At 35.7% G+C, this 13,491-nt stretch overlaps 2 protein-coding genes across 4 annotated transcripts; one reads left to right on the forward strand and one right to left on the reverse strand.

The window, feature by feature from the left end:
- The first annotated feature begins 871 nt into the window (after positions 1–871).
- On the forward strand, positions 872–7,473 carry LOC116027419 (lysine-specific demethylase JMJ706-like). Of its 2 annotated transcripts, XM_031269041.1 has the most exons (11): positions 872–1,329; positions 1,890–1,961; positions 2,914–3,292; positions 3,745–3,901; positions 3,976–4,195; positions 4,783–4,836; positions 4,927–5,006; positions 5,085–5,362; positions 5,493–5,888; positions 5,992–6,485; positions 6,664–7,473. In XM_031269041.1, exons 3-11 carry the CDS (start codon positions 2,932–2,934, stop codon positions 7,015–7,017), a joined length of 2,394 nt encoding a protein of 797 aa, XP_031124901.1. In that variant the 5' UTR covers positions 872–1,329; positions 1,890–1,961; positions 2,914–2,931; the 3' UTR covers positions 7,018–7,473. The 2 variants fall into 2 exon arrangements, with proteins under 2 accessions (XP_031124901.1, XP_031124900.1); XM_031269040.1 differs by lacking the exon at positions 1,890–1,961 and having other exon boundaries at positions 873–1,329.
- A 46-nt stretch (positions 7,474–7,519) lies between these two features.
- Positions 7,520–12,876, reverse strand: LOC116027420 (inactive poly [ADP-ribose] polymerase RCD1). 2 transcript variants are annotated; one of them, XM_031269043.1, is made up of 7 exons: positions 12,732–12,876; positions 10,664–11,926; positions 9,920–10,161; positions 9,689–9,729; positions 8,232–8,396; positions 8,036–8,131; positions 7,520–7,746 (listed from the first exon to the last, which is right to left on the reverse strand). In XM_031269043.1, the coding sequence occupies exons 2-7, from the start codon at positions 11,800–11,802 to the stop codon at positions 7,687–7,689; spliced, it is 1,743 nt and encodes a 580-aa protein (XP_031124903.1). In that variant the 5' UTR covers positions 11,803–11,926; positions 12,732–12,876; the 3' UTR covers positions 7,520–7,686. The 2 variants fall into 2 exon arrangements, with proteins under 2 accessions (XP_031124903.1, XP_031124902.1); XM_031269042.1 differs by having other exon boundaries at positions 9,656–9,729.
- Between the last annotated feature and the right edge of the window lie 615 nt (positions 12,877–13,491).

The raw sequence follows: 13,491 nt of genomic DNA on the forward strand, positions 1-13,491 counted from the left end.
ACAGAATGCCAAACATTGTAGATCAGAAATGGCTTACTGGATAATATGACATCGTGTAAATTATAAGCGTTTTTTTAGAGCTGTTGATCTGGACATCCCAAAGGCTCAAATTTCTCCTTACTTTCGCACCTGAGGCTTTCTTCGCACCAGAGTCTAAGCATATATATATATATATATATATATATATATATATATATATATCTACTACTATATTCCAAACCTCTATTGTTCATAGTAAAAATCAAACGCCTAATATGTGACTGAAAGTAAATTTTAAGTGAAATTTTTAATTCACTAGACCAATTTTTGGAGCGTTAGTTAACCTGATACTCTCTTCGTTATATTTTATGTGTCTAATTCACTTGATCCGGCTTGACTCAAGTTATTTATAGTTCAATTTTTTTAATATTTAATTTGATATTTGTATATAAAATTTATATATTTAAAAATTACATTAAAAGTACTATTAAATACACATAAAAATTAATAATTATAAGCAAACATTAAAAAAAAAAAAGTTAGTTTGACGGGTGAAAGGTAAAATGATATTGAGTGAGTATTATGTGATTGAGAACATGTAAATGAGATAGATTAAGTATTATGTGATTGATAAAATATTGTATTGTTTCAGAAATCTAAAGAAGTATTTTGTATTTTGTATTTTGTAAAGAGTGTGTCGTGTTAAAGAATAATTGTATTTACGGACATGACACATACTAAATTGATAAACTTGAAATAGTTTTAAGGTGACGAAGATACTTAGACATGACATTAAAAAGTAATAGTGTGTTATAATACAAGGGAATTTTTTAATATCAACCATAATAATGTATACGTATGTGTATATATAGAGCTATAAGTTATCTAAAGACATTTTCTCATTTTCGGTTTTCTAAAAGCCTGCCTACTGGATTTAATCTACTGTTCCTCTCACGTTCCTTCCTCTGTCTTCACTTTCTCTCTCTAGCTCATCGGAAAACGCCTCGTTTTCGCCGGAAAACCGCCATCGTCGTCGGCTAACAGCTTCGCCGGAGAATTTTTCACGCATTTAATACCTTTTTGTCTTCCGGATTTGTTTCTCTCGTTGGTGGGAGAGTTCGCAGACTGCGACGCTAGAATCGTTCTGATCTTCGAGTTTGGCTCGGTTTGCGCAGTTTCGAGAGAATGTGGCGAGCTTAAGGCCTTGTTTGTGGATTTTATCGCCCTAGATCGTGATCTAGGGCTCTGTCTGTATTGTTTCCTTTTTGCTTTTTTTTTTTTGGGGGCTGGTTTTTCGGCGACGAGTGAGCTAAGACGGAGTTGAGTATAGAACAGCTTCGGAATGAGATGGTATGTGTCTAGTTAAATGTATGAATATATAAGGAGTTTTAGTTTTTCTTCATTTATTTTTCTTAGTAGTTCATGGAATTCGCGGAATTTTGGATCTCCAGTGTTCGTTTAAATGTTTAATCCTACTGAAATTCATGGATTTATGTTGCAAAGCGGACCTCTCGCTGAAACGTTTACCCCTACTTCTTTGCATTTAATGCATTTTATATTTTAGTTAATTTTGTTAACTAATTTTTTCGAGAGAAATTATACCGTAGGCTAATTAATTTATGATTTCCGGAATCATATTTTTTCTGTTGTATTTTGTGATTTTTTTTTCTTTTTTTATTTCATGTTTATGGTTGCCTATATTGTGTATATACCTTATTAGGTTTATAGAAACTGCCATATTCTATGTCGGATGCTGGTCAGATATTTATAATTTCTTTCTTTTACTGGCTTTTTGTGTGCGGCTGTGTTGGGAGTTGGTATGCTGCTTTGATGTTTTATTTCCCCGTTTATATTTGCCAGTTTTCCACTTTTCCTCTAGTTTAAACAGGTCAATTTTGTTCTCTATCCAGTTTGTTGCTTTGATTCTGGTTATTGAATCTACTTGGATAAAGTTGGAGTTTCAATTGAGCAATAAGTAGAAGGTGATTTTCAGGCTCTTGAGGTCTTCATCTTTACTGGTTGCAATGACTAAGTTGATTACCTGCTCTGATGTATCACTCTCAGTTAATGCAGTTTTATGTTATGGGCAAAATAAATCCTCTATGTCCTCAATTAATATCTTTCTCAACCTTTTACTGCTCACAACTTTTAGGAAGCCACATTGGATGCACATTATCTATGTGAAGCTGCATGCATCTGAACTCTCTGTATATCTCTTTGCATATTGAGGCTCACTGTTTAGTAATAACTCTGAAGTTGTGATAGATACAAGCCTGTTGCATGTGATGCTTGGCAATTTCTATTGTTGATTTTTCAAGGCTGACAGCAATTCCTAAAATTCTTGCATGGAGAATCTGAATATGGTTTATTACTAAACCGGTGATGATGCACAATTCCTAAAATTCTGGCATGGAGAATCTGAACATTGTTTAGTCCTTAATAGGCATTGATGCACTATAATGCACTTTGCTATAATAATAGGTTGTGTTGAATAATAGGAAACCTTAGTCCTATCCATAGTAGAAGTAGGCTAAGTTTCCTATTCCTAGTAGGATTGGTTTAGCCCTGATGTTCCTATAAATATAGGATCTTTATACAATTTTATAGAGTACACTGAGAGACAATCTATTGTAAGCTTTCATTATAATGTTTCCTTTATATTCCCTCTTTCTTTGGTTTCTCACATATTTTGCTTCCGTTTAACTGGCATGTGGTGGCTATTCGCCACTTGCCAGGCCTCTCAATCCCTCAATTTCAACAGGTTGCTTTTGTTATGGAGTAGTTTTTAAACAATTCTTGTCTTGTATCAACTTCCTTTGATTCTATATAAAATTTCAATGGAGTACTATGTTAGTGCCACAGTAATGATTTCTCAACCTTGTTTTTGCATGGTTAAAATGTTTGATTCATTTGGAATCTTTTCTTCTATGGCAGGTGGAAGGAAAAGTTTGCATGTCAAGGGAAGTTAAATTGGAATTCTTGAAGCGGAAAAGGCTTCAACGAATGAAGTCAGAATCAATGAATGATTTTGCATGTTCTGGCAACATGATGAGCAGAAGTGGAGGAGATGCTCTAAGAGGACATGCAACTTGTGGTGTGAGAATTCCTGGTAGCTTAGACACATATCCACAATCTGCTGCAATGTTAAATGGAAAAGATGCTTTCTCAAAACACAAGGTTTCAAAGTTTGAAACATCAAATCTTGATTGGATTGACAAGATTCCGGAATGTCCAATATATTATCCAAAGAAGGAGGAGTTTGAGGATCCTTTAGTTTATCTGCAAAAGATTGCTCCAGAAGCTTCCAAATATGGTAATGCCTCTGATAATAATCTGTTAGAGTCAATAAATTATATATTCATATTATATTTATTCTACTTGTAAAACAAAAGCTTGTGTACACACACACACACACACACACACATTTAGATAACGGGTGCTGCCATTCAATTGCTATACTTTGTATAAAGCAATTTAATAAATAATACTCCTACTGCCCCCATCCATTCAGTTTTGGATAACATTTTAAAGCCTAAAGGTTCTCTTTAAGATTTCTATTCTTTTAATATTGTGTTCTAATATACATTTTTATTTTAAAAAATTGATTTTTTGACTGTAACAAAACTTAAAAATTTAGTCAACCTGACCAAATAAATGGGTAGGAGTGAGGGATTTTGTGGACAGAGGGAGTAGTCCCCCCTTTTTCCTTCCATTTCCTTTTTCTTGTCAACTAAATACATGTTCACTATCTAACTTAAATTTCAGGTATATGCAAAATTGTGTCTCCCATTACTGCTTCTGTTCCTGCTGGTGTAGTTTTAATGAAAGAGAAATCCGGTTTCAAATTTACAACTAGAGTGCAACCACTTCGATTAGCTGAATGGGATATGGAGGACAAGGTCACTTTTTTTATGAGTGGAAGGTTAGCCTCTTTATCATATTTATGCAACCTCAGTTGAGTTATTCTTTGGATACTAATGAAGTGTGGTTTTTCAGAAACTATTCGTTTCGAGATTTCGAGAAAATGGCAAACAAGATTTATGCTCGAAAGTATTGTAGTGCTGGATGCCTTCCTCCATCATACTTGGAAAAAGAATTTTGGCATGAAATAGCTTGTGGAAACACTGAGAGTGTTGAATATGCTTGTGATGTTGATGGTAGCGCTTTTTCATCTTCTCCAAATGATCAGCTTGGAAAAAGCAGATGGAACCTGAAGGTGCTGATCTCATAACAAGCTTCCAATTTACATTGCAAATTTATGTGGGTTTATTATCTAAATGTTTGGTAATCAATTTAAAATGAGTGTTAATAAATACTCTGATTGTATATATTTATTATCTATTCCCAATTTCACTGACTTCTTTGCTACTTGCTAACTTGCCTTTTCTTTTTCAATGTAATTTCTGATTTTGAAAGTGGTGTTAGTGTATCTCTTTTTCTTACTATGATTTTGCAATCATGATTTAATCATTGGTTGATATGTTTTCCTGGTTTTATGTGTGAATAGAAATTTTGTTTCAGACTAGATCTCTTATTTTGGTTATTATTATTATTTTCTCCCTCTCTCCTCTTGCACAGTAAAGATTCGTTTTCTCTTAATTTTATCTTCCCTATTTCACCAGCATTTTTCCTTGGTTTTTTGGGTGGGGTGGGGGACATTGGGGTTGTAAGAGTTGTGGTTACCAATAGTTCATGTCGAGACGCTCCCCATTTCATTGTGCTCTTCATGGTGACCCCCTTTCCTTATTTCAATGCCATCTTCTTTTCTTACAAATTTTAATAAGATTGTAATTTTTGCTGCAGAGAGTCTCTTGGCTACCTAAATCCATATTGAGACTTCTTGGAAGAACAATTCCGGTAAGGAAATAATTTACATATTTTCTTTATTGTTTTCTCAATTTGAAAGTACTCTCTCTTATGTTCTAAATGTTATAATTTGTTCTCTAGGGAGTTACTGAACCAATGCTTTACATTGGAATGCTATTTAGTATGTTTGCATGGCATGTTGAAGACCATTTCTTGTACAGGTAAATGTTCACCTTATTGACTTGAGCACATTGGTAACATTTATATTCTGACTGATCATTCTGTTTTCCCATGTATAGTATAAATTACCACCACTGTGGGGCTACAAAAACTTGGTATGGAATTCCTGGTCAGGCAGCACTTGATTTTGAGATGGTTGTCCAGAAGCACGTATACACCAATGACATTTTAGCAGTTAACGGAGAGGATGGAGCTTTTGATGTCCTTTTGGGGAAGACAACATTGTTTCCTCCTAATATCTTGTTAGAACATGATGTTCCCGTCTACAAAGCTGTGCAAAATCCCGGTGAATTTGTTGTGACATTTCCTCGAGCATATCATGCAGGGTTTAGTCATGGTAAGATTTAAATTGTGTTTACAATTGATAATATCTAGCATAATATGAAGTTCAATGTTTGTCCCTCTAGATGACTATTCACACATGGTGCAAAGGTTTTTAATTTTTTAATGTTTTACACATTTTTTAGGTTTTAACTGTGGTGAGGCTGTGAACTTTGCAATTGGTGATTGGTTTCCTGTGGGTTCAATTGCTTGTCATCGTTATGCACTTCTTAATAGGATTCCCCTCCTTCCTTATGAGGAGCTTCTCTGCAAAGAAGCAATGCTTCTATCTAGGAGTTTGGAACTTGAAGATCATGAGTATGTAATGGAAGACGTAAAGTCTCACCTCAACACAAAAGCATCTTTTGTAAATTTGATACGGTTTCATCACTTTGCCCGGTGGTGCCTCATGAAAGTAAAAGCATGTACAGAGATATGTTTAGTTTCCCATGGTACCATTCTTTGTAGCATATGCAAACGTGACTGTTACCTGGCATACATTAATTGCACCTGTACCTCACATGCAGTCTGCCTTCGCCATGGTATGTGCAAACTGAACCTTCCTCGCCCTCTCCCCGTCTTTTTTACTTAGACTAGAGATTATTTTTCTGGATCTAATGCTTAGTTCTGCGCTATCTGTGCCAGATCCTTGGTCACTTGAGCTACCATGTGGCAGCAATAGAACCCTTTGTTTAAGAGAAGATATTTTGGACATGGAAGATGCAGCTAAGAAGTTTGAGCATGAGGAAGTGGTGTTGTATGAGGTTCAAAAACTTCACAAAAAGAGTGAGGATTTTTATCTCCTTTCAAACTTGTTTCCGAAGGTTGAGGACAAGGATTATGTCCCTTACTGCGACTTGAATCTTGAATTGCCTGGGGAAATAGAGAGTGAGTTAGAAAGGACAGTTTGCAAGACCCTGTTGAGTATGGAGTCGGGAACTTCTGTTTCTGAAACAGTTCCTAATTCTTCTGATCATTTTTTAAGTGCCCATAAGAAAGTACAGAGCTCAGAGACTAGACATATAGTAGATCAAGATGACGATGATGAGTCTGATACAGAAATATTCAGGGTAAAGAGACGACCTAGATTGTTGCATAGAAGTCCTCATGATACCGTTTCTTTCAGTAATGAGCACCAGGTACCATTTCCCTTATCAGTATGTTAAACCTTAGATGGATGTTGACTTCCTTGGGCAGATTATATAACTCTTCCCTCGATTTGGAAATTGCAATCTGTTCCAAGTCCCTTTTTTGTTTGCTCTCATAATGGAATAATCGTTCAGGAGAAGTAATCCAATGGATGATTTTATCTTGCAGGGATTCAAACGGCTAAAGAAGCATCTATCAGATGGACGCTCTGGGAAATCTAATACTACACAGTGTTCCCTTGCTGATAGCAGAAGTTACACTTCAAGCGCCATTCCTAATCACTCCAAGGAAGACCCGCACTCTGCTCTGAGAGACAGACCACACAAAGGTAGTGTAATACCCATTTCAATGAAGTGCAAGAAGTTGGCAAACGAGGAACCAATGGTGAAGCATAGGGAGCATAAGAAAGATGACAGTATGCAGCATGGGTCAGGGAGAACTGTTAGGGAACCATTCCCCATAGAGACAGGGCCAAAGAGACTGAAAGTCCGAGGTCCATCAATCTTAGGAAGAATGGGCTGAGTGAAGTGAACCTGACTTTTGCCTAACACATTTGCTAATGGGGGATCTAACAAAATGGTAAAGGCTAAAATTATAACCTGGACAGCAGCAGCACAACTTTTAACCAAAACTTAGGTTAAAGACAGATATTCTTTGTGCAGGCCTCTAAAGTGGGGCAATTTGCATGCTGGTGATTCTTATAGTGTTGTTGGGCTGAGGTGTTTTTTCCGTATTTCACAGGAGAACCCCATTGTCCTTCCCAGTAGCTGAACTTAGATTTTGGGTTAGCAACTTTTGATGTACATTTCCTCGACAATTCTGATTCATTCTTGTGAGGGTAAAGTGGGGTTACTCACTTACTCCCCCACCAGCCCTTGATTTGACATCTGTACTCATGTCTGCTGCCTCCCTTGAAAGTGTTTTCATTACTCATTCCTCAAACTACTAAAATAAATTAAAAGAAATTATTTCTCCATATTTCTCTAAGGAACCAATACTGAAAAAATATGAGAAACAAAATGGCTGAGTTGAAATAAGTTCCTTCGCATTAACGAAAGGCAAACTAGTATTTAATTTTGACATATGTAACTGCAATTAAAGGAAAAGAGTTGGGTATATTTTTCATGATTATACTACTTGTACAGATAACAAAAGCCACTCTTCTCAACAACCTGAACATAAGGATCCTCTTCAGTTTCCGGGCTCTGGTTTCGGTGGATTGACAATTTCACCAGGTGACTGAGCCATCATCTGTCATAAAGCAAGGAAACATGCAGTAATAAGATAATATACTTAAACACTCGATAACTACTGCATTTGCTGAATCTGGGAATTGACAAACACAACCATAATATTCCAACTTTCAGACTAAAGAAGTGCTTCAAGCCTATGTAATCTCTGGATGATCTACCAGGAAGTCCTCTTTTATTAGACCATGTGAACCAGCCTTTTAATCTTTGATTCTCAATTGGAAGTAGAAAAAAAAAATCATTTTGTATATAGAAAGCAGGTTTTTTTTATAGACCGGTACAAATCTCACCTTGGCCTGAAGACTTATTATTGTGTTCTTCAATAAGGTATCTCCAACAGTCAACCTCAGCTTTCTGACCAAATCATCCCGGCTAATCTTTTTACTCTGGAAATGTCACAAAAATGAAGACGCAGGTAGATATACAAACTCCAAGAGAAATAGATGAAGGCCCAAATTATACTCCAATGTAATTGTATGCACACACCTTGAATAACTCATAGCTGATATTAATTCTTCGCATTTTCTCTGGATCAACTTCCTGGGAGATAGCATCAAACAACATGGGGAATGGCATCCAAGGGGACCTTGGGATCCTAGGAAGAACCCTTCCTTGAGGATTTTGGAGTAAAATTTGACGGTTGTTGTTTACCTAAAAATTTACACAAGTAATTCTATCAAATATCAACTTCAAAACTCAGTGACACTTATAAAATGTTACAATGAAATACCCAGCCTAATACATTAGGAAGGTTGACTGAACAAATATAAGTGAACTAGCCAGAGATGCATTGATCCAAAATCATTAAAACTGTGCTCGCTCACTAGACACTAAAGTCAATGCGCTGGCACCCACATAGAACATTATTTGTTGTACTTGCAAGAATGAATAAAGCAAATGACAAGTATGTTTATAGAAGAACTTAAAATTGAGAAATGCGTGGAACTACTAATTTTGTAGGACTCTGCACTATATGCCACCATATGCGCTTCTGAGAAATGCAATTAAGTCTTATGAAGTAATATTTCACAAGGCATCTTACAGCACAGAAAACAAAATTTGAAAACAAGGGAAATGTCTATCTGAAAATGTGGATCAAGGTCAACTATAATCTTTCCAACTGAAGATTGAATTTTCAGAAGGACATGTTTTCCAGTTATGCAATCATTTTGGGACACCCAAAAGAGAATGTGAGTTAAGTAGAAATGTCATGAGCAACACAAAGTACAATTCATGTAGAGCAAAAAAAAACAGATGAAGAAACCAATTAAAGACTCCAACACTCAAAAAAAGATTCTCCTTTCTAACTTTTGTAACACTTTAAAACCTTAATCCTTGTAAATACTGGCCTGAGAGACTGGATGCACGACTTCAATGATTGAAGACTCCTCTATTAGCATAAAAGCAGAGAAAACCAAAACAGCTTGCCATTGTAGAAACAGCCATTGAGGTTCAATTATAAAAGACCAATGCTGGCAACAATGCCTACTTGAACTGTTTTTTACTTAGAAGTTAATTTCCTACAGCAAAGAGAACATGCCAAAAAAGAAAAGAAAAGAAAAAGAAAATAAAAAGGACCATCATTCTGCCTGAGAAAATGAATAGATTTCAACATTTAGCAGCCTTCTTGTGCTTCATCCACATGCAGAAGAAAAATCTATCCTCACTATCCACACAAAATCCAGCGGATTGGATTTGTAGGAAATCAAATACCTGAATATGGCTTCTTAAAATGTAGATATCAGGATACTATTCAAATGTTAGCATCCTGCTTCAGTCATATAATACATGTAATGATGATGGCATCAGGGGAACATAAAACAAACCCAAGAAAAGAAAAAAGGGAAATGAAGTATAGCTATTTTAGTTAGAACAGTCACCGGCCACGCTGGACAGGAGTCCGAGCGTACCTGATCTGAAGACACCTGACAACAAGTACTAACCCCTGAAATATCAGTCAGATTCTCACTTTCAACCAGAGCTCCTGTCATGAAAACAAAGTAAATGCCAAGTGTTAGAAGTGTTCACTTTCAGAATAAGATTATTTTTACTTTGAAGTAATGCTTGCATACTACTCTTAACAACATAAGATCAAAAGCATGCAACATTTCTGGGTGCAACAAGAGAAAGAGTCATAAGTCGAAACATTATGAATAGCAGAGTTAAATTATCACCTTCAGCTTCAGAAGAAGACTTGAAACTAACAACATATTCTGGATAGATATGAGTGTTCATGTTCATACTCCAAACTATGTAATGCTTTGGATTTTGACAATCATCTACACCATTATCAAAAGCCTCATTGCTGGGATGGAACTGCTTAGATCCAAGATGAACTGGCTCCATATTTCCCATAATGACTCGGCACAATATCATGTGTCGTACACCATTTTCGTCAACATCACAGTAGTTTGCACTAGAGAGGAAAAGACAAAAACAAAAGCAGTAGCTAATTATGAAACACATAGAAACCAATTAAAAAAAAAACACCAAAAGAATGATAAAATTGTCATGTCGCAAACATGTGCAAAGACAATCAGATAAAATTTAAGTTGCTGCATCTATTTTTTCCCCTTTTCTGACATAGTCATAACACATACAAACAAAGCATATTATGATTATGCATTTATGCTGCAATGAAGCAGGTAACAATAGACACTGTAATATGATCATAGCACAGAAGAAGTTAAAACCATATACAGTGCAACAACTGACTTGCATAAGCAAACCAAATCAGTATCTTGTTCAATGAACGATTAAATATGATTCTCTAGAAATACTAAGTTGACAGCCTGCATAGCCACATCAGATGGAAGTGCTAAATTCATCAAAGCGGCTCTAATTATAAGACTAAGATTTTTATTTTTTCTTGAAAATTTCAACTTAACACCAAATGAAGTGAGCAAAACAACATTTACCTGATCTCAGTATGATCAATAGCAACTAGATGAACTCCATAGCAATACGGAGATTTCATTTGGATTGTATCACAACTAACAAGGCCATATTTCATTATCCTAGAAAGTACACTTTTAGAAGAAGGAAGCCACGCAAATCGGATATTGGCATCCCCATGCAGTTTTTTCACAATTTCAGCCTGCTTCAGAAAAAGTTCCGATTTTGCTTTCATGAGAATGCTTGTGTCACGGTATACATCAATTATATATGCATGTGCAGATGGCTTAACGCCTGAAAGAAACATTTTCCTCACTGAATCGGACTCCAGATAGCCCAAAGGGGAACCAATCATTGTTGCTTTTTCCTCTCTCTGTTCATTTTCAGCAGAACCCTCATCACATTTTGCAGCTGAAGAGCCAACATAATGATCAATATTTTCCATATTAAAATCTTTCACCTCAGGTTCAAGATCACCGTTAACTAGTCTAACAAGAGTATTGGACTCCCCACATGATTCCTCTGGCTTGGAGATATTTGATCCATTTACTTCAATCTTAATTTTCAGCTTCATATCATTGGAGCCTAGATTATCCAAATTTACCTCAATGTAATTGTTCCCATTTTTAGTGTCATTGTATTCATCCACTTCATCACAGTCTGCAAAATTTTCAGGGACAAAACGGTTCCCAGCTTCATCAATCCATGCAATTGGTTGCTGGGAACCTGTCTTCAAGTCGACCAGCATTACAGAGACAAAGTCAAGCACACAAATTTTACCATAAAAGTCTACCTCTATAACTGATTTCTCCATCTGGAAATCTTTTCTAACGATTGCAAGAATATCCTCAGGAAAGTCAGTCCATTCATCATTTTGATAGTACATTAAACGTTTTGGAGGTCCACTTCTCTTTAAATTCAGATAATGTTGAACCATATGTTTCCTGATGTGAAAACCACCACAGCTAGTTTTGCCTTCGACTCCATTCAGCTTTCTTCGCTTGCCAAGCTTGTCTGTGCAAGAATTAGGAGGAGAGCTATTCGGTAGCAATAAGCAGGTAGTTCCATTACTAAATGTCTCAGATTGAGCCTCCCATTTTCTTTTCAAATCAACATCATAATGCCTGCTACTATCCAATTCCCTTCCTAAGTTTATTTCCATTTCTTCCTAGAGAGTGAAACCCTATCAACAACTTCAAATCGAAGATTTCAAAGATAACTATATACAACAACTCATTCTTAGTTTTGCTTCATAGAGACCATTCCATTTACAAAATCTGCAAGCCCTGAACAGTCAAAGATGCATAAAATCAATATAATTGAACATGTATAATAAACTAAGTGAAAAACCAGTATGCAAATTTCATTTCATGCAGTACCAAAGGGACATCATTCCATCGGATACATGAAGCATATACCGCATAAAGTAAACATCAATTGAACACACAAAAATAAGCACAATAGAGCACAAGTTAGTCAGCAAAATACAATTTGCAGATTCTACACAACTTTAAACACCTTTCCTGCAGAACACATAAATCACCACCACACAACACAGCAAAAAATTAAAAATTAAAAATTAAAAAACAACAACAACAACAACAGTAATAACAATAGTAAATAGTTTAGCCTGTTCCAAAATGATCAAGTTAAAAATCATAACTACTAAACAGATTATGATAGTCAACTACGCAAGCAACTAAAAGATTTCAAATAAAAAATTCACTGGAATTTCCTCAAAAACATAATCCAAAAATTCTAGCAAAGCAAAGTACACTTTGCAGAAGTTACACGATTTCAATTTCCAGAAAAAACACAGAAATCACCACCACACGTACACATTTATAATTTAGGGGAAAAAACAGAGCAACACAAACAGAAAAAATTTAGTTTAGCCTGTTCCAAAATGATCGAGTCAGAAATCATAAAAACTAAACAGATCACGATAGTCAACTCCGTAACAAACTAAAAAATTCTCTGGACATTCCTCAAAAACATAATCCGAAAATTCTAACAAAGACACAACAAAATCAAAACAAACACAGTAAAAAGCCGAGATCGAGAAGAAGAGGGAGCAGATCAATCATCTACCAGAGTTACAGAGATAGAAAAGCCGACGAATTAGTCTTCCTCATCCAAATTGTTCTTCCGTCAATAGCGGTGTCAAACCCTAAATATAGCCTCCGCCCAAAGAATTCTCAACGGGACAAGTGGACAACTACATCATTTTCCCCTATTTTCACCTTATATATACTATATACTTTGTGCGGAAAATGGAATGGACGGTTTCGCCCTCCAAGGAAACGCAATCATTGTCCGATCAGTAGCAGGCATCTTGAAGAATTGTTAAATTTGTAAAGGATAAATGCGGCATTACACATTCAGAAAGGCGGTTATTGAGAGTACTTTGCTGGATTTCCTGAATCCTGAGAGAGAGAGGGGCTAAATGGTGAATAAGACTAAGTTCGGGCCTCGGGAGTCAAGTAATTATTCTGCAAATTTGTACCCAAAAGTCCAAAAACAAAAATACGTTTTACTGACTTTATTATATGCCGGATCATATAATTTAATAATTTCGCGTATTCTATACGCAGACTAAGGGGGTGTTTGGTTGGATGCAAAACATTTTTCATGGAAAATATTTTCTTTAAAGTGGGGGAAAATGGTGTTTTATGTTGTTTGGTTGGATGGAAAACAAATTTCATGGGAAAAAGTTTTCCTTAACAATGAGTAAAATGTTTTCCTAGCAAATCTTAGGTATTTTGTTTTCCATGGAAAACTTTTTCCATGAAAAACTAGTATCACAATTCTACCCTCACCTTACTTTATTAATTACTCTTCTATTATTATT

Source organism: Ipomoea triloba, chromosome 8, assembly GCF_003576645.1.
Source record: "Ipomoea triloba cultivar NCNSP0323 chromosome 8, ASM357664v1".
Classification (NCBI taxonomy): domain Eukaryota; kingdom Viridiplantae; phylum Streptophyta; class Magnoliopsida; order Solanales; family Convolvulaceae; genus Ipomoea; species Ipomoea triloba.

What these genes read in the sequence shown, in the direction of transcription:
- LOC116027419 (XM_031269040.1), top strand. An exon ending in GAAGACCATTTCTTGTACAG is followed by an intron (nt 5,007 to 5,084) that starts GTAAATGTTCAC and finishes TCCCATGTATAG; the next exon opens with TATAAATTACCACCACTGTG. An exon ending in TCATGCAGGGTTTAGTCATG is followed by an intron (nt 5,363 to 5,492) that starts GTAAGATTTAAA and finishes CACATTTTTTAG; the next exon opens with GTTTTAACTGTGGTGAGGCT.
- LOC116027420 (XM_031269042.1), bottom strand. Translation starts at nt 11,802, where the DNA reads ATGGAAATAAACTTAGGAAGGGAATTGGATAGTAGCAGGCATTATGAT. An exon ending in GTCTTCTTCTGAAGCTGAAG is followed by an intron (nt 9,730 to 9,919) that starts GTGATAATTTAA and finishes TTTTCATGACAG; the next exon opens with GAGCTCTGGTTGAAAGTGAG. An exon ending in TCAGCTATGAGTTATTCAAG is followed by an intron (nt 8,132 to 8,231) that starts GTGTGTGCATAC and finishes TGACATTTCCAG; the next exon opens with AGTAAAAAGATTAGCCGGGA.